Source organism: Sparus aurata, chromosome 2, assembly GCF_900880675.1.
Source record: "Sparus aurata chromosome 2, fSpaAur1.1, whole genome shotgun sequence".
Taxonomy (NCBI): domain Eukaryota; kingdom Metazoa; phylum Chordata; class Actinopteri; order Spariformes; family Sparidae; genus Sparus; species Sparus aurata.
In genome coordinates, this window is record NC_044188.1 from 26,765,961 (window position 1) to 26,791,328 (window position 25,368).

The following is a 25,368-nucleotide window of genomic DNA, read 5'->3' on the forward strand; positions in this document are numbered from 1 at the left end:
ACACACACAGACACAAACATATAGAGTAAGATATTCGTAGTCATGAACAGCCTCATCCAACAAACAAGCAAACGCAGATTGAAGTCAGAGGGAGGCGTAAACACACTGGACCTGCAGCAGATTAAACGATTCACTGCAGCAATGCTCACAGGTAAACAAGTGAAGAGCTCTGCAGACAGATACACCATAAGCACACAACTGGAGGTAGTGCATTAAAGATAATGATGCATAATAAATGGCAGATAACAAGATTCCTCTCTTACATAATAGATAAGGTCTATCAAATCTCGCCAAGTCGTGTGTGATTATTTGCTTCACGGGCCAATCAGTGTCTGCCCAGATCTCCTATGTGTGGCGAAATACACGTGACACAGAGTGGTAAAAGGTTACATTTTTATTAGAACATCTTTTTTTATATATATATATATATATATATAAAAGCTCTATAACAAATACACACAGTGACATTTTAAACAACATGGTAAAATACTTCTGGCAGTATCTACTTAAAAAAATAGAAAAAAAAAAATAAAAATCTATAATCATATTTCTCAGTATTACATCACAGGTAGAAAATCCGATCACAAAAAAGAAGAAAGACGGGTATGAACAATAATTTGTTAGTAGACGTGATGCATTCAGAGACACGTGGAGATAAAAGGCTCTCAAGGACGTTTTGCCTTCAAAGGGTTTTCAGATCTCACTGTGCGCTCCCACACAACAGGCAGCACAGGTACGGGCATGCAGTTTCTTGCTAAGTGATCGAGTATTTGGCCTCCACACTTTATGACATCAGCACGACATTTATGCTTTTCTGATGTAATCAATTGCAGCCCTGCAGGTGGAGGAGTGGCGTGTTCTGCCCCTTGCGGGTAACGTGATGGTAATGGTATGGGTAACTCAAATTCAAGACTCACGTTGTCCCCAATTACTTTGAATTACAAAACTGAAACATAAAAGATGATCCTTTAGATTCTACTTGAATTTGTCAATCAATGTACCCATAGAATTTCTTCCAAAAGTAAGGCACCCTCAAAATTATAATAGTTTTAAAGGTCCCATATGATGCTCATTTCCCGTTCATACTTTTTTTTTTTTAGATGTCAGCTAGATAATCACATGCCTTAATGTTCAAAACACATTATTTTTCCAATTCCATCCACTGGTGCAGCACTGTTCTGTCTCTAGCTTCTGTCTCTTTAAGGCCAGCCTCCCAAAAATCCCAGTCTGCTCTGAATGGTCAGCTCTCACAGGCCTGAGTAAGCGCCGCCCACTGTGTTTCTGCATCAGCTGAGGGCGGTGACTGTGTAGTTGTGACATCACAACCTTTATGCAGTCAGGACGGCTCTTTTGAAGGCACAGTTCTTGAACACGAGCTGTGTGCAATTCTCTTAATACTTTCACAGTAGTTACTGTATGTGGCACCAAGACCCGCTTTGCTGAATCCTCACTTTCCCCAATATGGAACCTTTAATATGGCTCGTGATGGCAGCAAACAACTTCCTCATTCTGACTACTTTCAGTTGCATGTAGTCGCTGATTGTGGTATTGACCTCCCACATTTAATAAGATCCATGTCTTAAACAACAGAACACTGAACAAGAATGAATCCTTTTTCCCTTGTTGACAGTAGGCAGGCCAGCTTCTGGATAACAGTGCCTCTCACTCCTGAAGTAAGATCTAGCAATCCTTTCCTCCTATGAATTTCTCAAAACTATACTATATCCTTTTGCTCCTCAAAAGCTTTGTCTCTAATAAATAAAAAGCAATCTCTAAACTTTCATCTTTCAAGCTTTCTTCCCTTTTTCCTTCCGATCTTGAACAGTGTGCTCATTTTTTCGACGCAGCAGCCACAGCGGCGCTCTCTTCATCTAGTCACCACTAATCCATGGGTGCCACCTGGGCATCCTTCCAGCAGGCTTCCTGGCTGGCCTCACGTCAGCGTTTCGGTCACTCTGTCTGTCCCCACCCACTCAGTCAGAGTCATCGCCCCCGTCGTCGTCGTCCGAGCTCGGGCCCTCGTCCTCCGAGGAGCTCGGGTCTTTGGTGCTGGCCTCTGAGATCATGCCGTCTGAACTGTCAATCTCTATGGAGGTCTCTGATAGGTAGAGGTGGACGGCCCTCGACGGGTGGCTGAGACACACACATTGCACACACAGGGGGGACAGGGAGACATGCAACAGGGGGAGGTGAGAACAACGTGGCACACACACACACACCAGGGTATGAATTCATGCATGACACGTTCATTAATTATTAATGTACATGCATGTGCATAAGTCACACACAATGGGGACAGGGGAAGGACGAGCAGACAACACAAACACAGCAGCAGGGACAAAGGGTTAGCGTCACTCAGGGTTAAGTCGTCCCAAAATGAGAGCTACAGTCGAATCAGAATCTACGGTTGCATGTCTGCATCCGATTGGGGTAAAGAATTTCCTTCCTTCGCCAAGCTTTTCAATGGGAGACTCAGTTTGAAGTCTGGCTACATCTGATCGACCGAGATGACATCAAAGTTCTCGACATTTCCTTGAGAGGCCTGGCGTTTAAAGCCTGGTACACACAGTCAGTTATCACAACACAGTTTTGACAACAACCATTATAGCGCCTATTACAGAGATCTGAAAACCCAGGAGAGAAACAAAGAAGTCCCACGCGCCCAGAGAGAAGATGCTTTTGACAAAACAGCTCATTGTTCAAAACAGACAATCGCAGAGCGTACTGGTAAAAAATTTTTTTTTAAAAGTGCCACTTTTGGATTGATATTGCGTCTGCGTGCTGGAGAAATGTTTCCAAAAGTACTGCATGGAATGTCTGTTTCCAACAAGTGCGCTCCGTCAGAATTTGAATATTTGATAGCACCTTGATCATTTCTGCAGGAGTCTCAGCGTCAGGATAACAACACCACGGAATCTCAGAAAAACACAGCAATGTAACTTCAGTAGTGAAACAAAATAGAAAATGTGCACCAGCGTCCTCCGCGTGGATTCAGGTGCAGCACAGTGAAGTGGGTCAGTCAGATGGTACATACGCCACCGAGTGAAAGTTCTGTGTCACATCATCAGGTAATTAAAAACGAAATTTCAATGGAAGCTTTGAAACTGCTCGCTCATTGTTCCACAGCTTCTATTGTTAGCTGAAATAATATCTCCAACACGTGATTTGTACTGTTGGGGTATGACATGTATTAGTAAGGAAGTAAACAGCACGAATACACCATTGTTCTACGACTACATCATCAAAACATTTACTCTAAACAGGAAATGTGTTTGGAAGCCCATTTAGCTGAACGGGAAAAGATGAACTGATAACACAGTTGTTTCTCTCCAGAAATGAAAGGCACATGGTGATATAAAAGATACACAGCAGCCTGTCTAATGTTCTGTAACAGCGTTCTACACAAAGGTACATTCTTAATTTATCTCGGGTTAGTAACAGCTGCCCATCAAACTGGTCCACATCTGGGATCCAAAGACTGTGGTTGAAGGGGAAGGTGGAAGTGAAGTGTCCAGTAGGAAAGAAAGCCCCAGGCCCCAAGAGGGGAGCGCCGCATGCCCCGATCCCCAGAGTCAGACGGAGAGCGAGAGAGGAAGTGCGTGATTCTTCTGTTCCTCTCTCTATCCCCCTCTTCCTCTCCCTCTGTCTGTCTCTTGGTCTTACCACGCAGTGGGGTCTTTTCTTTCTTTGCGGGGAGCCGCCTCCACGTTCTCCTCCAGCTGTCCCTGTCTCCTCTTCTTGCAGCGCCTGCACGACCAAATGACGACTAGGAGGAAGACCACGACGAGTATGCCGCCCAGGACGGCAAACGCCAGATAGAGAAGCTCGGAGAAAGAGGCTGTTGGTGAGAAGAAGACACGAGTGAGCTTGCTCTATAAAGCAATAAGCCCTCACTGCTGAGAGCCATTTCATTGTGCATTCATGTGTCTGCTGTAAGCTGTTATTAGTGCAAAAGCATATTTTCATTTTAGACACCACCACGAGGTTTAAATATGTGGTTATGAGGGAAATTAAATGTGCTGCCATATGATTTTTTTACAATCTAAATGGTCCCCAGAGGATGCATCCTACTTTTAATTACCTGTGACACCAAGATTGGGTCAAAATCTCAATTTGTTTGCTCACCAGCACTTTATGTTAAGTGCATGCTAACACGCTAATCTAAGATGGTGAAGCTGGTAAGCTCCATACCTGCCGAGCCCAAGCATGTTACCATTAACATTCAGAGCATGTTAACATGCTGAAACTAGCATTTAGGCTCTTCATCTTGTTGACATGTTGTGTGTTTACAGTTGCTTCAAGGAACATTTGTTTTTGGTTGATTCTGGCAGCCCCCGTGGACAAAAGGGGGAGGAGCACCTCTGCTGCCTGTGGTAAAGATCTTTGTCTCACAGAAAGCTACAGTATGATATCCAATTGATACATGTCATAGCCTGTCTTTTTAATTTCATAGCGTGAGCTCTGCCTGTGCAGTCGCAGCTATTTAAAGACTAATTTGAATATTCCCATTGACATTTCAAAAATTCAATATGGGTTGAACATTTGCAGCCTTTCTGTGTAAACTTAGTGATATAGTATAATTTCACACCCCATCACATGAAAAAACATCCAGTCTATAATCGAGACTTCGTTTGAATCCAACGGAGAGAAGTTTCTTGCGACGCTCTCTCTGAATACATGTTCCTTTGCTTTATTTACTTGGCTTTTCAGCTAGTGTTTTGAAAAGGACTTCTGAAAAGCATTTTTTTTTTTTTCTGAGATACAGATGAAAAACATGATCATATTTGAAGAAAAACTTTTTATCTGAAAATGACACTGCAGACCTGTGGTGACCACGCGGAGTCGAATCTCCCCAACCGCGCCGTGAACGTCCGGCGGATTCTTGACCTGGCAGATGTAAGTGCCGTTGTAGGTGAACTTCACCTGTTGAAGTATGATGGAGGCGTCGCGGCCCATGATATCGCCGGCCCAACTGACGCGCTTTCTGAAAATGCCATCGACAGGGGGGTATGGTTTCTGCTGGTAGTGGAACACCTAAGAAAGGAATTAGATGGGTAGATCTGGTTGGATTACTCCAGACAGAAAGTCATACCAAACTGAGTCTGGGGAAGGAAGCAATTTCATTCTCTCAGCGAAAAATAAAGACAAGACACAAACCCAGACCTGCTGCTTCTTTTTCTTTCTATTCTCAAACTGCACACACACACACACACACACACACACACACACACACACACTCACACTCACACATAAGACACAAAGGCTGTCTTGGACGCTCTGCAGGGAGCCTGACGATGACTCACCGACTCCTCTCTCGGTTGGCTGAGGGGGTGGATGCTCCCTGACACAATGAGGGAGGTTTAAGGTTTGATCTCATTTCCATGAAAACACAGACACACAAACACACACACACACACACACGCACACACACACACACACACACACACATACTCACCGACTCTTCTCGGCCTGGCTTGAGGGGTCTGAAGCTCCAGGAGATGACGACTGAGCTGGGGTTGATAGGAGCGGAACTCTCGAATGTGCACTTCAGGCGAACATCCGTCCCGTTGACTGCCTCCACATTACCATGTGTATATATACGCATCCCGCTCACCTGCAGCATGCCTGCAACAAGCAGACAGCAGAGTTTACTTCAAAAAGCGGAATGCGGGGCGCACAGAGCAGATCTAATCATAGACGTGATGGTTGGCGAGAGAAAAATACATATTCATATACAAAAATGCGACACAACACGCGCCATATGAATTCCCCCTCATCAGTAAATTCCTGCCTGGCGAGCGCACGCGGTGTACCCGGCGACCCTGCCTCTGCCCACGCAGTGCTGCTGCAAGAAAAATCACTAACTCCAAGTTGTCACTCTAGCTGTGTGAAATACACACTGAAATCCCACATACCGGTCCATATGCCGAATGTACAAGATTAGATCTGCGATCGGCAAAGCAAGCTCAAACATCTGTTTAATTCCACCCGTGAAAGTCCAAGCTGATTCCAGATCAGGGGGCCAAATCGGTGACATTTAATGAATGATAGCCACTTTAGCTCCCCCACTGCAGCTCAGACAGGGCTGAAATGGACAGTCTGCTCTATATTTTACGGATATGGACTATATCAATCTCTACTGTACTTGGTAGACCTATTAGATTGGAAAATGAATGGACTGGAGGAGCGGAGGGGGATATTGGCAACGATTTGGTTCTTCCACGCGATGATGGATGGCGCTCCCCGGGATGGAGTTAGCGCTGACACACACTGCACAGACACACACGCATGCAGTACATGTCCCACACACAGACATGTTTAATGCTGAGTTTCTGTCTGGCAGCCCGTCAACATTTAATCAGGAACCGGCCAATCACGTCTCCCCCCCCCCCCTCCCGCCCACGTCAGTCCTGCTTATCGAAGTCGATCCAGCCTCATTCTAAAGCTGCGCGTGTATTGTGTGCATGAGTCCCCGTGGAAGTTTATGTGCAGGCTGTCTAGTCCAAATCACCCGTGCTATTTATAGAGAGGGCTCTATATATCCTAATAATATCAGGAGCCACGTCTCGACTTATTAAAGTCAATTCCCAAGCACGCGGCAGACTGTCTAGCAGAGCTAGCAGCCACGGCGAGCTCGAGGTAGACTTGTCCTAACGTCATTAGCCCACTCACACATATGAGGAGGCAGCAGAACAAACACTTGATAAGAGCTCCGACTGTCAGAGACGCTTCAGTTTGACGGATGACTGCGGCTCGAGGGATCACCAGTTATAAATATTAGACAACCAGCTTTTGTCGATGCATTCAGTTAGCATCGGTGATACTCTGTTAGTCTGCGGCGAAATGGATGAGATGGAACACCTCGCTGTCGATAATCAAAAAAAGATTGCACGATCCTTGCAGCAGTTCCACGGTAATGGGTATGAATTATATCATAAAGATTTCAAAGGATATTTAACCCTCAAATTAATCAACTGTTCCACTATTTCGAATGTAGGTTAAGTGACTCGAGGTGGGTGTGCCCCTACGTCCAATGGTAGTATAAGGCTCCCGGCGAAGAAGTAAGAAAAGTCCACGAAAGGCAAATTGAGCCATTATGAATACGGTGGGCATTAAGGCCGCAGCGAGATGGGAAAATGTCAGCAGGGGCTTGGCTCCTCAAGCAGCGCGTTCTGTTCCTTATCAGGCTGGAGAGCGTTTCCTGCGGGCTGGGATGAGAGAGTGCGGCGACCAGACGGCCCCCACACAGCATTTAACAGACAGGCTTCTCTCTCATCACCGGGCCCTGACAGTGCTCTAACAGCCTAATGTGTTTTAAATGAGCCCGATGAAATCTGGGAGGACTGAGCTGCACAGGCCAGGCTGCTACACACCGCGAGGCACGTCCATATTTTTGCAAATCATTGGCTCCTCTTTCCAGACCTTAAAAAAATGTATTTTTATTGAAGGAAAAAAACACATGTCGTCGCAGTTCGGATTGCTGTTTAAGCTTGTTTGGCCGTTTTTCTGCATCATTGCCTTGTAAATAAGGCGGGCGCCGCAGCTTACATCGACAACTTGGTGAATAAGTCAAGAAAGATGTTAAGACAAATCGGTTGCGATGCAACAAATCTTACCCCACCGGCAGATATTTCTGCTTGTGTAGAGAAAAATAAGACGTTTGTCCTTTTCTACTATAGGATAATAATGGTTTGATGGATGGACTTCAAATGGAACAAGCCTCCTCTGTAACCTTTCTCTCTCTTCCTCATCGACCTGGCAGTGGAAACACTGAAGTTAGTGGATTAAACCGCCTGTGTTTAGGATATTCATTAGGCAGATAACATCAGTGCTGGCTGGATCAGAACAGCCAGTAATGGCTCCCTCCTTTGCTCAACTGCAGGTGTGTGTGCGCCTGCGCGTCTTTGTGTGTGTCTGTGTAAAATCTCCAGAGCGTCCGAGCCACCAGTTAATTGTCTCATATTCCATATTCACTGTGAAGGTTAACAAAGAAAAAGAGGGGGAGCTGAATGGGTTGTATATTCAACTGCCAGTGTCACAGGAGTGACTGCCACTCCCTTTGACAAGCACCAAGTGCCTCATTTCAGCTAAAACATATTGTTCTCTCTGTCTGGCCTTCACATAGCTTGGAACGGCAATGCTGGATTTTTTCCATCAAGATCCGTGCGTCATTTCCTGAGAAATTAACGAAAAAGTGTTGAAAAGCACCCTGTCCTGCAACGTTAAAGAAAGTGTCTGGTCTCACCAACACTCTCGGTGTACTCTGTGTACGCTGACAAACCAACCAACCCAGCAAACTGATGCGGATGTATTTATACCTGCAAACATCCATTTATTAACGTTGTTTTTGTGGGCACCTTGTCATGGAGGCAAGAGCTGCAGTGATCAATCGATCAGTTGCCAACTATTAAACTAATCGGCAACTGTTTTGGTGATTGGTCAATTGGTTTGAGTAATTTGTAGAGAGGAAAAATGGTTAAAAAAAAGTCTGCCTTTAAGGTCCGACCTGTCAAATACTGACACTTTGAGTTGGTTGCCAGCCCGACCTACCAGCCAAAAGTGTCAGCATTTGACGAGCTGGGAATGAAACTCAGCTATGAACTTTCTTACAAATTGGACCTTTAAATATCAATGTTTTGTGGCTTCATATTTTGTGGTTTCTTTATTCCCCTATGACAGTAAACTCAATATCTTTGCACTGTAGACAAAACACAACATTTGAGGACATCTTCTCGGGCTTTGAGAAACACAAAATGTGCTCACATTTAAGATAAAATAACTTATTAATTAATCAAAAAATAAATGATGAACAGATCGCCAATGATAATATTCAATAGTTGCAGCTATGACGGTCACATTCGCATTTAGCCCAAAGCACTGCTGTGGTGCATCCTCATAGCTAGATGCTACATGGTAAGTGGTAAATCCCAGTAATAACATTACTCATTACTCATCAAATCAGTATCGAAAGTTAAACCCCCCTCTATTTCAGGGAGCGTAGTGCACATGGAGGATTAGCAGAGCAATATAGCGCTCTCCCCCTCCACCAAATTGTTTAAAAGCTCACGCAGAAAATGATTCATCATGCTTAATGCATCAAGAGAGAAAGCAGGTCCTCCAGGCCATAAGACCTCATTTCAAATTTCCTCCTTTAACCAATCTGTTTGCAGTACGTGAATTTAAACAAGCGTCGCTAATCTCCTTTCAACAACCAAAAAAAGGGAAGCGCTTTCAACTACGTCGCCCTTTTGACGCGGGCTGAGCTGATTAAGAATTAAGGTTAATTAGGCCCTTTTTGACGGCAAAATGGATATCAACAGAATGACTGAACAGTTAGGGCTATGTACGGCGCTCCAATTACAGTACTAATTTGTCCCCACGGCGAAAAGTACATGATCGCTATTTAAGCGGCCATTAGCAGTCACTAATTCCTGAGGAGGATGCATGCCATTACATGATTGAGGACATTAGGAGGCGCAGAATTGAACTCATTTAGAGGGGGGAGATAAACAAGCAGAAATGGGAGAGTGACGAGCAAGAGCAAGATGATGGAGCAGATGAAAGGCCGAGCGATGTGTGGAGGGGATAACACCGCGATGGAAAAATGCATTCTCCTGCATAATTGCAGTCTGCAAGGAGGTGATAAGATGAACTGTTTGTTTGCGTGGCGGTTTGTGTGTCCATTCTTCCACTCCGGCACGCCTCTGCCCGGTCTGGGTCGCTCACTTGTTTATGTCTGAACATCCTGCCCAGCCTGTGCGACCACACCCAGCGTCCAGAGACTGAGAGGGAGAGCTTTCATGGCCTATTAGGATGGCGTTATGTACCCTACGTCGGAGGGGCGGAGAAAATAAAGAGATTTGTCCTAATTATGTTGCAAACGTCGTCCGGCACGCAGCTATATTGCACAGTCTGCAGAACAGCTCACGCAGGACAAAGCAATTAGAGGTTTAACTCCCTGACTGCACATTTCATCCAAAGAAAATCTTGCAGGTTCATAATCATGCTATAGGAGTAGATGGTATTCACTCAAAGTATTCGGTGGCTGTTAAATGCCTCTCGTGTCAGGTGTGTCTGTATGCTGAGTATAAGAGTACTGTCAAGTCAGAACGAGAGGAAAAGAAAACCAAAATCTAATTTGAGGTAATATAAAGGCGGAAAAGAAATGTCAGCTTTCATATTCAGGCCTCTGCTCCCCTTTTTCCCTCATTAAAGTCATGAAATGCCATGAGACGTGTGGAGGTGATCTAATGCACTTCACTGGTAATTAAAAATGCTAAATTAGAGTCTTTGTGTGAGACGTGCTGCCAACACTTTACTGCCCGATTGCTTGAACTTAAAACCCACTGTGGCAACACTAAAAGACATAGGATTTCACCGAGGGTCAGTGCTTTATCTCACGCGACCTCACGGAGACAGCGTGTGTGATCGTGTGTATTTGTCAATGTATACTGCAGATGTTTCTATTTATGAACACACACAGCAACAGGAAGAGTTATCGTAAAATATCATCCTCCTTTGTTACGCATGCGTCTGCGTGTGTGTGTGTGTGTGCGTGTGTGTCGGGTTGGGCGTCTCTCAGGGGGGGCTCGCTTTTGGCACACACACACATTCTCCATTAAATGTAGCGGCGCTGGCATTAGGCCACCGTATCTGTCAATATGTCCAATATATCATAATGAAGTGAACTTGCAGAACCTTTAATGCACTTTATTCTACCTGTCAACACTACCTGTTACAAACTACGCCGGTCCTCTGGCCCCGTCTGAAGCCCAAAGAGGACAAACACTTTCATCTGCTGCAAAATAATCAAACCAAGCCCACTCAAGTGTGATTAGCTTTGCTTGGCTTGGCTGCCGTCCCAAGATTGTATTAAAAAAAAAAAAAAAAAACCTCCACAGAGTCCAAAAAAACACCAAGTAGTGTTTGACCTGCTCGTATAATATTTCACCCAGTGTCAGAGTGTGACCTCCACTATGTATTTAGTCTCACATTGCCAGGATATACTGTAGTATATGATGTATCAGTGCAGAGGAAAGGGCAGGCAGAGGTCACTCAGCTAAAAAGTGTGTTTGCAGCATTAGACTTGACTGTTTGCACTGGGTTCAACCAGTTCAAACATAGCCTAGTTTGAACGTAATTTTCTGACTCAGGTGAAGAGTCTACCCATTACTAACATTTTAAGAGCTGTGCCAACTGAAATAGTTCCAGTGTTCCAGTGTAGGCAGTGAGTCACAACTAAATCATGTAGAAACTGCCAATTTGTGTGACTTGGTGCCCCCCACAGTTTCTGAGTGCAACACCACCGTCGTAAACACGAATGTCAGGTCAGTAACAATTAGTTACTTAGTTATTAAGTAAGTTATTCGTTATTAGAAGTTGTTATTTTGAGGTGAAACATAAAACACAACAGTCACATAATGGTGCTTTAAATCTTACATCCTCAGTGGGTGTGAAGGCCTTGGTAAAACAATGGTGGCCAATTAGGAAAGATGGGATAAGTTGGAAGATGAGGAGGAGCATGTTTTGTTGCACTCTTAGTTAGTTAGATAACTTTCTAAGCTACTAATTTATCACAGTTAGCAAGTTTGTTGTCTTGTTACAAAGTAATCTCTCCATTGATAGGGCATCTCTGTATTATCATATGTTGTACTTGGGTTTCATTACTCAGTTGCTATTTTACACTTGCTGTAGATTAAGGTTGTAGGATATAGTTAGCTCCTTATAATAGTGGTTCATCCGATTCGCGTACATTTTCACTGTTGTGAAAGTTGTTGATTGACAGACGTAAACAAAATGGAGACTAACATGTCGCCGAAACTTGTGTTAATGCTTTTCAGTTAGATTTTAGAAGGCTACACGATCTGGAAGAGGAAATGGCTGGGAAGATTCGGCCCACACGTCCTGTTTAGAAGGTACTGTCGACAGTTTGAATCCGTCTGAGCATGCTAGCCAATGTTAGCCTCAAGGGCCGGAGTGTTTACTGTTGCTCAGAGGCGCCTGTTGGCCGCTCCGGGACAAAGCCAGCATTCAGATAGCTAATTCAAAAACAATATTGTCCCTGCCATGTAGAACGGCGTTGGTCCGATTACAATAAACCATCTGCTCTGTTGCGAATAAATCCTCTTATTCATTCTCATATACAGAAGCGCTCTCATTCACCTCGGTCTCATTGTAGACCGGTCTCTCACATGGGCTTGTGATCCCACTGAAGGCGGTGACGTGGGCTAATCATCCAGATTTTGATCCGCAGTATCAAACCTGTTCGAAATGAGCGGGCCTCCACTGAGTCTGCAAGCGCCTCAGACGGTTTTAAGGCTGCATCTGTGAATCCCTCACATCAGAAGATAATTTGAGCCAAACATTGGTGCCGACAAAGGTAACAGATCGGACTTTTCCTGTGATCGCAGGGTGAATTAGAGTATTAAAGCAGGACTAGTCTGAATCTGTCAAGTTTGCATCCTCGCAAGATACGTAAAGGCTACAGTTTACACTGGTGGATTTGTCACATGAAATTCATTGTCGGCTGTGAAACAGTCCTTTAATTCAGACAAAGTAGACTTTAGTCAGTCAGTTTTTCCAGAACCCCTCGATGTAATATCCTTTTATAAATGTATGTGGTTCACTTTACAGAAGTTACAGTTATGAGCCGTGTGTGGAAAATTGCTGTTCAGGTAGGTGGTGTAGCAATACGTCCAATTGTCAAGGCTGAACTACAATCCTCTAATATGTTGCGAATGAGGAAAGTGTCTCTCCTCTCGTGGACCGCGACCCGACTCTACGCCGCACTGCACTAAAACGCTTTGAATCTCTTCAGAAATTAATTTAGCTCACAGGCAAACGAACAGAAAACCGTCTCATCCGATTTAATTATTCCCAGATACCTTTTCCCAAATCGCTTTTTGTTTTCAGGCCTGTCTGGGGCGTTTTTCACACTGCTGAGAGGCATGCTCGGTATATTGAACTTGAGTCATAACTGCCGAGCAAACATCCCCTGGTATTCTAAGTATTTTTTTTCTTTGAATAGCTCGGAAAAACAATCCACGGAGCGAGCAGAATGTCTGCCTTATTGCACAATCGAAAAGTCTTCGTCAAAGTTTTCGTGTCGCCTTGAGGGCCTGTTTTGATGCAGTTGCGCATACATATGTAGATTTAGAAGCGGCAAAGCGAAAGCGGAGGGAAACGCAGCTCTTGTTTTTTGGATAGGGTTTTGTAATATGATGATTTCCATGATCAGACAGCATCTGGAAAAAACCACAGGGATGCCAAACGGAACCGATCCCTGTTTAAGAGGTGTTTCCTTTAACGCTGCACTCTGTGGACCTGGTCCTTCCATTTGCCCTGAAGATGTAAAGCCTTCTCGCACTTTACGAGAGAGGAGGAAACGCTGCAGGAGAAATCAAGCAGCTGGCACGACTCTCTGAATCAGGAAATTGGTTCCATTACATTATTTCCTAGACGGTGTGTGTTTGTGCCTTTCCTCTCTTCATTATGGCTCCGAGACAAAGGGACCACCGGAGGAAACCCGATTCTCTGTTGCACCGGTTTTGGAGGAAACACTTAGGACGGGACCAAACACACAAGGACCTCAGTGGATTTCAAAGAGCCCTCTTCTACTCTTTGTGAGAGGTTTCACAAGCCCAGGTTAGTTTTCTTTTTTAAACAAGGCCTATCTTTCATGCGGGGCCGGGCTGAGGGCTGGGAATAGCAGGTTCAGGTAACAGTGTTTTCGCAGAGGAGGCGGAGGAGGAGGAGGAGGCGGAGGAGGACGCAGAGTTGAGGGAGAGGGAGTGATGAGTGGTGGGATGGGAGGTAACCCCTGAAATGGACACAAGTGTGTATAGTACACTGCGCTGTACATTTCCCTTCCCCTCATTCCAGTCCACAGTCACGAACATGCAGTTGTGCCAAAATAAGCAAACATTCGTCCGAAGCTATGCGTTTTTTTTTTTTTTTTTTGTACATTTGTTCTGGAGCTGTTTTCATGGATCGGGCCCCTTAGTTCCAGTTAGAGGAAATATTCACGCTACGGCATAACATGATGTCCAAATGTGCTTGTAGCAACAGCTTGGGGAAGGTCTTTTCCTGTTTCAACATGGCAATGCCACAAAGACAGTTTGATAAAGAAATGGACACCCCGTCTGTTGCAGAAGAACTCGACCCGCCTACACAGAGCCCTGACCTCAACCCTGTGGAACACCATCGGGATGAGCTCGAACGCAGACTGTAAGCCAGGCCAACATCAGTGGCTGATGATTCCATTCCACTGGACGGGTATCAAAACCACTAGTCGACACCATGTCTAGTTGTAGGCTGATCCCTCATCATCGAGATGGCCTTCCAACAACCAAAAGGTGGACATCACTTTAGTTGTTTTTGAACAACTTGAACGAAAATCTCCATCTACGTTATGTCATGTTAAATAAGTAAGGGATAATGCCCGACAAGGTGTCCATAAACAGGAGTTAATGGACGACGCGGAGGCCTAAGAACCCGTTGCCTCCGCGAAGTCCATTAACTCCTGTTTATGGACACCTCGAAGGGCATTATCCCACTTATACCATGGTCACTTGCCAAAGAAAAGAAATTCGGACCATTAATTTACATTTTCATGCGTTTTACAATCAAAATATAAAGTTTTTCACAAGCCATAACTTTGTTTCCCTGGTAACGCCTGAGGGTTTGACTAATACCTGGAACAATCATTACTCTCCCGTAAGATTCTTATGCAACGGAGACGTTGTTCACTCCTCCAGTAAATAGGACGGACCATAGATACGACTTGGCAACGGGAGATATTCTAGTCCGCTCAGCGATGAGCCAGCAAGCTAACGCTATGCTAGCAAGATTCAAAGTCAATAACATTGCGCACGGATGACAAACAGTAAATATAATTTGAAAGTATGCTAGCTAACAAGACTAGCTAGCTAACCAGTCATGTCATTGTCCCCAAATCAATAGCAAGATTTTCACGAACAAATGACCGGCCGTGTGTAACGTTACTGTGGCCGCAGCCTAAAGCAGAGAGCTGAACAGCGAACGGGATGTGAGATTATTCGCCTATCAGTAAATTTAGAGGGGAAGTGAACTTTCTGCAGCTTGTGTGTTACAGTCGCCAACCTGTGGTGTTCAGAGGATAAGGCACTGAGGGACTGACGGACTGCACTCAGTGCTGGAAATATAATATTCAGATTTGATATGCCAGGTAGCGCATTAATTTTACAGTGGTGAACAGTCAATTTGACTGGAACTACTTAGTAGGTGTCCATATATCAGGGGTTAATGGACACCCTGCAGCCAATCAGAATCGAGTATTCCCCCAGACCATGGTATAAATAGAGTTTCAGGTATTTGAAGAAGGAAATACTCCAGCTATTTCTGCAAGAGAGTAGCTGCGTTGTTACTGCAGTCAAGCTTTTGCATTCAGCAGACGCTTTCGTCCAAAGCGACTTACGGCACAAACATTCACACACTGATGGCGGTGGCTGTCATGCAAGGTGTCGACCAGCACATCAGCAGCAGCCTGGGGTTCAGCATCTTGCCCAAGGACTCCTTGAAATGCACAACAGGGAGAATCGAACCAGCGACCTTCCAATAACAAGACGCTGGCTATGCCCCTGAGCTACAGCCACAATCAGATTGCAGTTCAGCTGTGAATAACCTCTCAGAACCAATCGTGGACTCTGCTACTGCACCTTCCAAAAAGAATTGATCAGTGTTATGGCTGAAAAAAGGATGTTATATGCCCCACTGGCGCTTTTGCGGTTCACCGAGAGCCTGCCGAGAAGAGTGAAGGCTCCTCAACAGGTAGATCTGTGTACATGTTTTTTTAGAAATGACACGTGCAACTGTCACATATAGGTGTGATATTCAGGCATCAACATACTTGGGGCCATAGTGTGTGATTAAAGTAAACACTTGCACATACCAGACCAAGTACTGCCTCTTTTCCTCCTGCCTCCACTTTATTCAGACACACACTTGGCACGGAGCCCTTGTCAACCAGTCAGTCAATCAAACAATCGGACGCTCTGTTTGATTTTCCGCAGGTGGCACTGTTTCTTTTGACTACCGACTACCCTCGCTCGCGCCTATCACTCCAAATAAAGCTGAAGTTTACGCTGCAATAGACCAGAGATGTACCAGACACCGGTAGTTTGGAACGGCAAATCTCAAAAGCTTTTATTAACTTGATTTATGGGCAATCGCTCTTTGTTTTCAGAGAGAACAAGCAGACATTTCTTTGTGATCGTATTCTGACTGTAATCCAAAAGAGTCAGGAACTGTAACCAAACTGTAGAAAAAAAACCTCAAAAATGTGTTTGGATACACTCGAAAGGTCAGTGTAAACACAAGACCACGCATCAATCTCTTCTTCTTCTAACTCTTTCTTCCTCTCCCTCTTTCCCCCCCTCCTGCTTCCTCCAGGCCAATTGTAATTCATCAGGCGGCGGCGTCCAGAGGAAACGTGTAGTGGGTGAGCGGGGATAAGAGTTTAATCCATCAAACCTCTTCCACTCCCACCCCGCAGCTGACTCAACAACTTCTCCACGGGATTACAAACTCCTGGGGGGGGGAGGGGGGGGATCCAACGCATACACTTCGATTCAACACACCCGCAGGCTTCTGTTGGAGGGAGGATCCGACCCTCAAAAGACAGCGTCAGTTTCACATATTTTACTACGAGGCCGGACTGGCCGTATGTTAAGTGGCCCGCAGTGGTGTGAGTCAGAGTGAATCCAGTCCCTCTGTGACTTCCACCTCTGCTCCTGAGCAGATGAATAAGTCAGCAACTGACAATATACTGTGTACACAGATCAGAAAGCACGCTGCGGAGGAGGTAAAGACCTCTGCTCTTTGCTTTGCCGTCTTTGAGGGGCACGCCACGGATTTCACTCAAACAGAATTCACTTGTTGCAAAGCCTACCGTTTGGTATACAGTTATGTAATTCATCTGGCACTGGGGGAAGCTTTTTGAAAACAAAAACTTCTTTTACTCTTACAGATTAGAAGTTAAATTAATTTGATATACTAACTGAGTCTCTACACAGTAGGCCTTTCCTAATGCCTCTGACGGAACGGATACATTTTTATTCTCATCAGTCCAGCTTCTAACACAGGTTGCTTGCGCGATGGTACTTTGACATGCGGATCAGGGGAAGAGAACCTGCAACATTCCGATAACAAAACGCTTAAAGTGGAAACAGAGCGTAAAGGCTGCTCTGTAATTGGTTGCTTAGTTACAAAAAAATTATATGAATCAGGGAAACGTGACCGCTCTTCTCAAAATTCAACCTAATGCTATTTTCATAAAAATGCTGTCAGCAGTCATTTTTTTCTCTCTATTTTCCATCTCTGTGCTATGAACGTTTGTTTGTGTCTTTCCGAATAAAAACGATGTAACATCCATCTCGTTAATGTGCAAACTCAAATGCAAGCTCACATTGGCCAGTGATGCTGCAACGATAAGGCCTAATGACGAAGCGAACGAGGGGGGGGGCAGCGCCATCGTTTCAGAAAGCCTTTATTCCTCCAAAAGCTCCGTTTTCATTTAAATGTGTACCAGTCGCCAAGAAAGAAAAATGAAATACCCATGTTCGTGTGGACAGGGCCTGAGTCTAGCACGGCCAGCCACTTCGTTGCACACTTGGTGATGAAAACTCTCAGTATGTTCTAGGAATGGAGAATCTATTGAGCGATCCTATTTAACTGCATTTTGGAGGATGTAGGATCCCGTGTCTTTTTGGAGCTTTAGCCGAATTAAGAGCTAAAAGGCTGCTTCTCTCAACGTCGGCTGAATTAATTGTGAACATTCTTTTGAAAATGTGTTTCCCCAGAAGTCATGAAAGTGCGTCTTACACACATTTGTATTGTTTCCCCACGCTACTGTATATAAGCAGTGACGTAATTCTTTCCAAGTGTGCCACAGCTAGCCTGGACTCGCACCGAAAAACCAGAAAAGCACTCTTACGTACGTCAGTCACATTGGCTGTAATGGAAATGAATGGCGGCGGAGGTAACATTCAAGTGTGACCGAACCCTTGCGCACTGTCCCTCACCTGCTCCACCCTCCTGCCCCACACCTTCTCTCCTCAAATCAAGCTCAGTCATTTAAATTGCAGAGTGCCGTGTGAGGTAATTACAGAGCAAAACCGGATAAGTAGCTGCCTCCGCTGCTCTTTGAATACAGAGATCATTTTCATCGCAAGTTCGGTGCTTTCAATAACAAAAGACGGACGGAAGTCAGACAGCAAGTGAAGAAAAGGAGGTTAAGACGGAGTGACTTCCCGAAATTCTGTCATCGTGACTGCTCTTCATTTAACCGCAAACATGTCACACGGCAGCTGCTGATGAAATTCTGGGTTTCCTTCTGATCAGATGACTCATGAAGAACTGCTGAGCCATCCATCCATCCATCCATCCATCCATCCATCCATTATCTGAAACTAGCCCAATGTGAGCTGGGATCGGCTCCAGCCAGAGGGAGCGGTTTCAAATACTGGATGGGAAGAACTGCTGATATTCAGTGGAAAAACTCGATTCATTCCATATGCCGCAAGCCTACTGGAGGAGTTGCTTTAGCCGGAAGATCCACATGTTTACCGTAACTCTAAACAGTTTTGAGAACCAGCGGCCAGACAGCGGAGTCTCAACGGGGGGGAAACCCTTGCCAACAAACATGCAGCACTTGTGTTTGCACACATCCAGATGATCGCTGACCGTGTGTGTGTGTGTGTGTGTGTGTGTGCGCGCGCAAACACTCGAGCCTCGGATGAACCTGCAGGAACAAATGCTTTCGATTCAGCGAGAAATGTGTTCACAGTCCCTGTTTACACTTGGAGCCGAGCGCAGCCCTGCGGTTTAAACATCGCGCGGGGAGGGCCTCGCCTTCACACTCAAACACTTCGCAGATGTGCCCTAAGCCCACACTGCTGGGGATTGGTGCGTTCTTCTCGCTTTGTGATCGCCTCATTGTCAACTCCACACAGCCCCCAGGCAATCCCGACAAACCTGACACAAAGGCCAAACATCCGCCTAGGTGTGTCAACAGTGAGCACTGTGTCGAAAAAAAACCACAGCAATGCCTCGTTACACCAACCCATTATTGTGGTGAGATTAGAGAAGCCGTGGCGGAGATACGGCTGCATTAGTTAGACTAACAGTACAAGTGGCTGCTCGTCTACTGTAAAGACTGACAGAGTCAAACTGAAGCCCAAACAAGCAGCGTAAGCATCTGGCGGGCCGCGTGCGTGCATGTGTCACTGAAAACCTGTAAGTCGGGACAGGTTGTCGCACGTCAGCCAACGAGCATTTCGGCCTTCTGCTAAAAGAAGCAGGAAAGTGTTCGAGGAAGACAAAAGGAATCAAGGCAGATCCGCAAAATCAAGAAAGAGAGAGGCAGCAGGGGATCAAAAAAATGTCTGGCAAAGACTTCTAGCCGTCTGTGTCTGGTGGAGAAAAAAAAGCAGTGATTGGAGAAATCGATATTCATTGTTAAAGTTATCTTAGTCTGTTTTCAGTGTGTTTTTGACTTGTGGTTTGAATCCAAGCGGTCAGAAACATGGGGTGAAAAAAAGGTGTTTGAATTCAATGCTCCGCATGGATGAAACGTTCCAGTGCAGAACACTGAAGAACAAGGCAGAGCGTGTCAATCTGACTTCAGCATTGAGGCCAGGAAAGTCTGCTCACACGTCACTTTTTCCTTTTTGGACATCTCGGCTCGAAACAAGAGAGCTGCACGAGGCCGTGGAGGAGACGCACCAGACCACACAGCTGTGCGCCGACACCAACAACTGGCTATTTTTGAGTTCATTCATATTTTTTAAAAGAATGTGTCTCTCTTTCAGGCAATTATTCCCCAGGACCCCTCCCAGACAGTCAGGAGCCACAAGGTCCCATGTCAACCGCATTTTCTGTTGTTTTTAGGTCGTTCGAATTGCACATTTGTGCCAGTGGCAGATACATTGATATGTAAAATTTTTTAAATTCTCCTATACGGGGATCCGTAAAGACACATTCGTATCTTATCTTATAATAATAATAATGCATTTTATTTGAAGGCGCCTTTCAAAGCACTCAAGGACACTGCACATAACAACAACAGAAGACAGTAGAAGTACAGGACAATTTAGTGCAAATAAATAGATAAGTAAGACGATGCAATTACATGGTGCCGGCTCGGCACGGAATTCAGACTCCGCAGTTCTAACCATACAGGAAGTCAACCAGGCCGGGTTTTGCAGGGCTGAGCTTCCGGGGTGAGACGAGTGCAATAGAGTGTAATAGAGAATGGGCACAAATGTGTGCATGTCCTCACCATACAGGAAGTCAACCGGGCTCTCTAGTTTAAGACTTTTACGGCTCGCACTAAAAATGTTGTGTTGATTAAACTGTCTGAATCTGACGAACGGATAACGCCGGGCCCTTGATGTTTCTCCAGCGGCGGGTGTACAGGCTGGTTTTCAGTCCTTGTGTGTGCTACGCTCAGGAGGAACAGAGGTGTGAAGGGTGCACACACAGAGCCTGGTTTCAAGAAGTGACATTTTGAGGTGACACATGACCAAAAAAAAAACAAAAAAAAAGGAACCGAAAACTACGCAGAAAACGTGCCGCGTGCATGTTTCGTGTGTTGACCAGATGTTCTGCTCTCATTGTGACGGGCCTGGCAGCAGACTGCGCTGCGCCTCCACCTCTGAGAGAATCCAAAGCATCCAACACACCTCGCAAATCTGGCAATAATCACGTCTGTTCTCGGGAAAAGCGAATCCACTCCGGCGTCGTGAAAAGCGAAAAAAAAAACAAAAAACAGTGCTCCCAAAAGCATCTTGACACAAATCATGATTTGCTGTGTTGCTTTTAAAGAACACACTTTAGAAGAATCCACAGAGGGGATGCATTTATCTCTGAGAGAGCGATGAAGGCTTCTTTTTTTTTTTTACAGCTGCAACACTTGCTGCGATTATGTCTGGAGCGGCAGGAGGAGTGGGGGATTATTCTCTTTGGTCTATAACATATCTGCTTTACACGTGGGCTCTTGGAAGGAAGTCTGCATTGTGAATACTAAACTGTCTTTGATCAGCCCAATGCATGTCAAAAACAGCGGAGGGCTGATGGGTAAATATGTGCCGTTTTTAAGTCATCGCGTGCACCTGAAGGGAAGGAGGGGAGGGGGGGATGGGGAGGGGAAGGGGAACGAATCTGAACTGTTTCGCGTGCGTGATTGCAATTTTCACGCCACACACGTGTCATGAAGACGAGACACTTCTGCTGGCTTGTCTCATCACGCCGTGCCGTTTTTGTTTGCCAGCACAATGGAGCCAAAGGCAGTGGCAGTGATTACAGCATGAGGAACCCAAGATGCTGCTGAGCTGTAATCACTTCCAACACGCTCTTCCTCATCCCCGCACGCTGTCATTTGATTATCCGTGCCTCCATATCCACACAGTATATTTAGTCATCCTCCTGCTCTGTCAGCCTGTGACTGTGTTATGACTGATCTGCAGGCACATGCTCCTTGTAAACATAAGCAGCTTGCCACTATAGTGAATCCCTGCATGGTGCTTTGGCACTGGACTGGACACGTTCGATCAATATAATCCACTTAAGTGGGATGGACGCAGATTACTTCAAGGTTAAACAACCTGAGTGAATTGCCACTGATACGCCAATTTGTGATATTAAAACGTTTTCCATTAAGCCGTTCAATTAGAGCGTTCGGATGTGAGCAGCTGCAAAACAATCGGATGCTGCCTGTTGGTGTTTGTTTTCTCGTGTGTGTGTGTGTGTGTGTGTGTGTGTGTCTGACGTGTTATGATCCAAACGGCACATGCCGACCTGGAAACTCCTTGTACGGGAAGCAGGTGGACCCACTTCTAAGCACGGATGCGTTTTTTTTTTTTTAAAAAAGGCAGGAAACTGTGGAGGCTACATTAAAGAGGCAAAACACAATGAGGCCACGGGTTGGATGCCGGTAAATCCTGTACAGTGATTACGCTACCAGGAGTTGTGACTGTTTTATAGCTTTCGCAGGACTTCTCCAAGCGACCCTCCCCGGTGCCACCGTGCCAAGTTCTCCACTTCCCGATGACGCACGACGGCCGCTCAGGGATGGAGGTTAGGGGTCCCTGCGGAGCTTTCACTAATGGGAAGGAGGATCAGGGTTCACTCTTTACAACTTTGAATGTCGATTGTGAGGAGCGTCTCTGAAGGGCCATTCTGTGGTGGCTTCAACAGTCTTGTGATGTAAAGTTTTTGGAAAACCCCGACTTGTCCAATCGTGGCCAAGAACACGCAGGCTGGTTTCTGCTGTAGAGGACATTCCGTTTGTTCTATTGCTAAAAAATGGAGCCTGTTTATTGAATCCTAGCATTGGAAACAGAGTCATCAAAACACTGTAATTGGCCCGACTTAAGAAAAAGAAAAAAAAAAAAAAAGAAATCAAAATTCAAAACATACATTTGGAGAAATCACACTTGACTGTCAGATTCCCCCCGCACAAAATAACGCTCGTTAACTCAAAATCGTCCCCCCCCAACACACTCGGTTCATCCACCCACGCCACCACAACACACCACACCACAACACCACCACACGGGGGGGGGGGGTTCTCACCTGAAGCTGCGAGTCCACACAGGACGGTGAGGAAACGGAGCCCCTTTACGCACATTGGATGGACGGCAGGCTGTCCGATGACCAAAAGAGACCGGGAGTCAGCTTAAACCTCGCCGAGACTCCTCCGCCGACGCACAAGTGACTGGAAAACCGGGCGGACAGGTGTGTTGATCCCTTTTTTTCAACAGAGGGGGGAGAGAGAGCGAAAAAAAAAAACCATGGAATCACAGCGCGTCCTCTCCTCCACCTTGTCTCTCCAAAGACGCGTCCTGACTCGCTGCTGCCCTCAAACATTTCATCTCGGCACCCACCCTCCCACCACTTTTCCGGGCGGAGTAACAAAGTCAACCACTCTCCTCGCTGCCTTCTTATCTCCCTCTCTCTCTCTCTCTCTCTCTCTTTCTCTCTCTCTCACACACACATGCATGCATGTATGAACCTTAAAGCCGGGCAAATTCTTCCCAGTCACCAAACCTGTTCTGCCGCTGCGTAAAACACATACGCGGCGCCATACCAAGGCTCTTGCGCCAAAAAAACAACAAAAAAAAAGAGGTCCGTCGGCTTTGTGCTGTGCAGAGACGCGCATCATCTCACTACGGTCCAGTGTCGTGATAATACAGTTGAACAGCGCGCGATAAGTGTGCGCTGTGACGGAATAAGTGAGATAATGAAGGCACAATCTGTCGAAGATGTGACACTGTGACCTCATTATGCGCAGATGTGTTTAGACATGTGTAATATGTCGTCGCTATGAGATCTAATGGATCAGATTGTGTTCATGTTCCAGGAGTTCTTTGGTTTAATCAACATTTAAATAATAATAATAATAAAAAAAACTTACTCAAGTGTGATCACGTGAAGTTGGTTAAAGAGGAATTTCACATTACCAGGAGGGGAAAAGTGTGATAACAACCCAGTGTACATAAAAACTACAAAGCTGATGCCGATTGGACTAAAACAACAAACCCATCTCCCCCTCATGGGAGACCAGCAGACACGGTTCGATGGGAAACTGGCTGGTTACTGGTTTGTGCCACTTGGGGGCAGAGCTGCACTTTGATGTACACCACCTGGTGGAGTCTGCAGCCTGTCAGGGAGACCAGGAGGAGTTCACTGTACTTGCTTTGACTTTAAAACTTGTTCAAAAGTCAAAAGTGTGCATTTCTACAGCTGTGTTAACGTCACAAATCTGAATAAGAATGTGAATAAAGACCTCTATAGTGGACCTTAAATGTAAGTTTTTCACCACCTTTATAGTCGCCTCTGTAGACGTTTGACGTTTCAGCTGCGCATCTTTACACTGAAATTTAAGCGGACGCTTTTTGTCCAAAGCGACGCACAGTAATTCATACATACATTCATGCACTGATGGCGGTGGCTGCCATGCAGGGTGCCGACCGGCACATCAGGAGCCGTTTGGGGTTCAGTATCTTGCCCAAAGACAACTTGACATACAGACCAGAGGAATTGAACCAGTGAACTTCCGATAGCAAGATGCTGAGCCACAGCCGCCCAATTTCACATCTTGCACACATATAAACTCATGAGCTGAGGAAACAGTCTATCAAGGGAGCAGTGAGACGATCAATCAGAGTCCGGTGCCAGCAGCCTTTATGAACAGTTTATACATCCAGTAATCATACAAAAGGAAATATGTGTGTAACATCAGAGCGTGGTTATATATTTTATAAAGCTCAGTTACTGGTCCAATCACAACCTCCTGTATACGACTGCACAGATATACGGGGTTATGCATGAATAGCCCATAAAAACACAGTTCTGATTGATAACACAGTGTGTCAGCAACCATCAAATATCCACAGTGTTTTCAAAGAGGGTTGACTACAACAAATGAGCGAGACCATTCCAGTTTATTACTGTAATTTCGGCACTAGGAACTCATTCAGGCTGGTTTCTTGCTGGTTTCTGCTGTAGTTGTCCATAAGCTTTATTTCATCTGTTCAGTTTGAAACTAATGCAATTGCAGTAATGCATCACAAAACCACAAGTGTATTCGCAACTCGTACAGTGAACAGTTGCAGATACAGAAACATGACGGTGCTAGTCGGCCCAGTCTCCGTTTGGCCGCCAGTTCTCATCCACGCTACACCTTGTGTCCTCTTTTCTATTAGCGTTTCGTTGCCTGATCTTTCCCCAGGAAGTGGGGTCAGGGAGCATCCATGGCAGTGTTCCCCCAGGGGGGGGGCGGTCAGACTGTGGTCTGCTGTGTCTGGGAAAATGCAAGTGTCTTTCTGTAAATGGTTCTGATGAATTTCTTGTTGTTCTGGCTCAACTGGCTACCTGCAGGTTGCAGGGTGCAGGGGCTGGTGGAGTGATTGTTTAAGGCGCTGGTGTCTGTACGGCGAAGAGCTGAGAATGAATACAAATTTAGACGTGTTTCAGAGGATGTGGTGTGTAAACGAGGCTGTTTGTAGTTTTAGGTGAACTAAATTGCCTCTCCGGTTATAGCGCAGATTCTGTTCCTGTCAAGGACGTGTTTGAAATAAAAGGATTTGCTGCAATCTCCCGCTGAAACGTCCAGGCATCCAGCACACAACGTGTCCGAGAGGGACGTCTGATCATGTCGAGGTCAAAGCGCTCATCGTCACATCCACGGTAAAGAGAAAGAAACAGGTCTCCCCGTACAATAAAAACTCTTTCTTTTCAGAATCAGAATCAGAATCAGAAATACTTTAATAATCCGAGGGGGAGATTTAATTATTATTTTGCCTTCCGCTATGAGCGTCGCTTTACAAT

General features: G+C 45.5%; 1 protein-coding gene across 1 annotated transcript; it reads right to left on the reverse strand.

The window, feature by feature from the left end:
- Positions 1-417: 417 nt before the first annotated feature.
- Positions 418-22,926, reverse strand: LOC115572931 (myelin protein zero-like protein 2). The gene is made up of 5 exons (XM_030403453.1): positions 22,612-22,926; positions 5,456-5,625; positions 4,824-5,034; positions 3,664-3,838; positions 418-2,133 (listed from the first exon to the last, which is right to left on the reverse strand). Exons 1-5 carry the CDS (start codon positions 22,664-22,666, stop codon positions 1,974-1,976), a joined length of 771 nt encoding a protein of 256 aa, XP_030259313.1. The 5' UTR covers positions 22,667-22,926; the 3' UTR covers positions 418-1,973.
- Between the last annotated feature and the right edge of the window lie 2,442 nt (positions 22,927-25,368).

What these genes read in the sequence shown, in the direction of transcription:
- LOC115572931 (XM_030403453.1), bottom strand. Translation starts at nt 22,666, where the DNA reads ATGTGCGTAAAGGGGCTCCGTTTCCTCACCGTCCTGTGTGGACTCGCA. An exon ending in AGCCAGGCCGAGAAGAGTCG is followed by an intron (nt 5,035 to 5,455) that starts GTGAGTATGTGT and finishes TTCCTTTCTTAG; the next exon opens with GTGTTCCACTACCAGCAGAA. An exon ending in ACTCCGCGTGGTCACCACAG is followed by an intron (nt 3,839 to 4,823) that starts GTCTGCAGTGTC and finishes TCTCACCAACAG; the next exon opens with CCTCTTTCTCCGAGCTTCTC.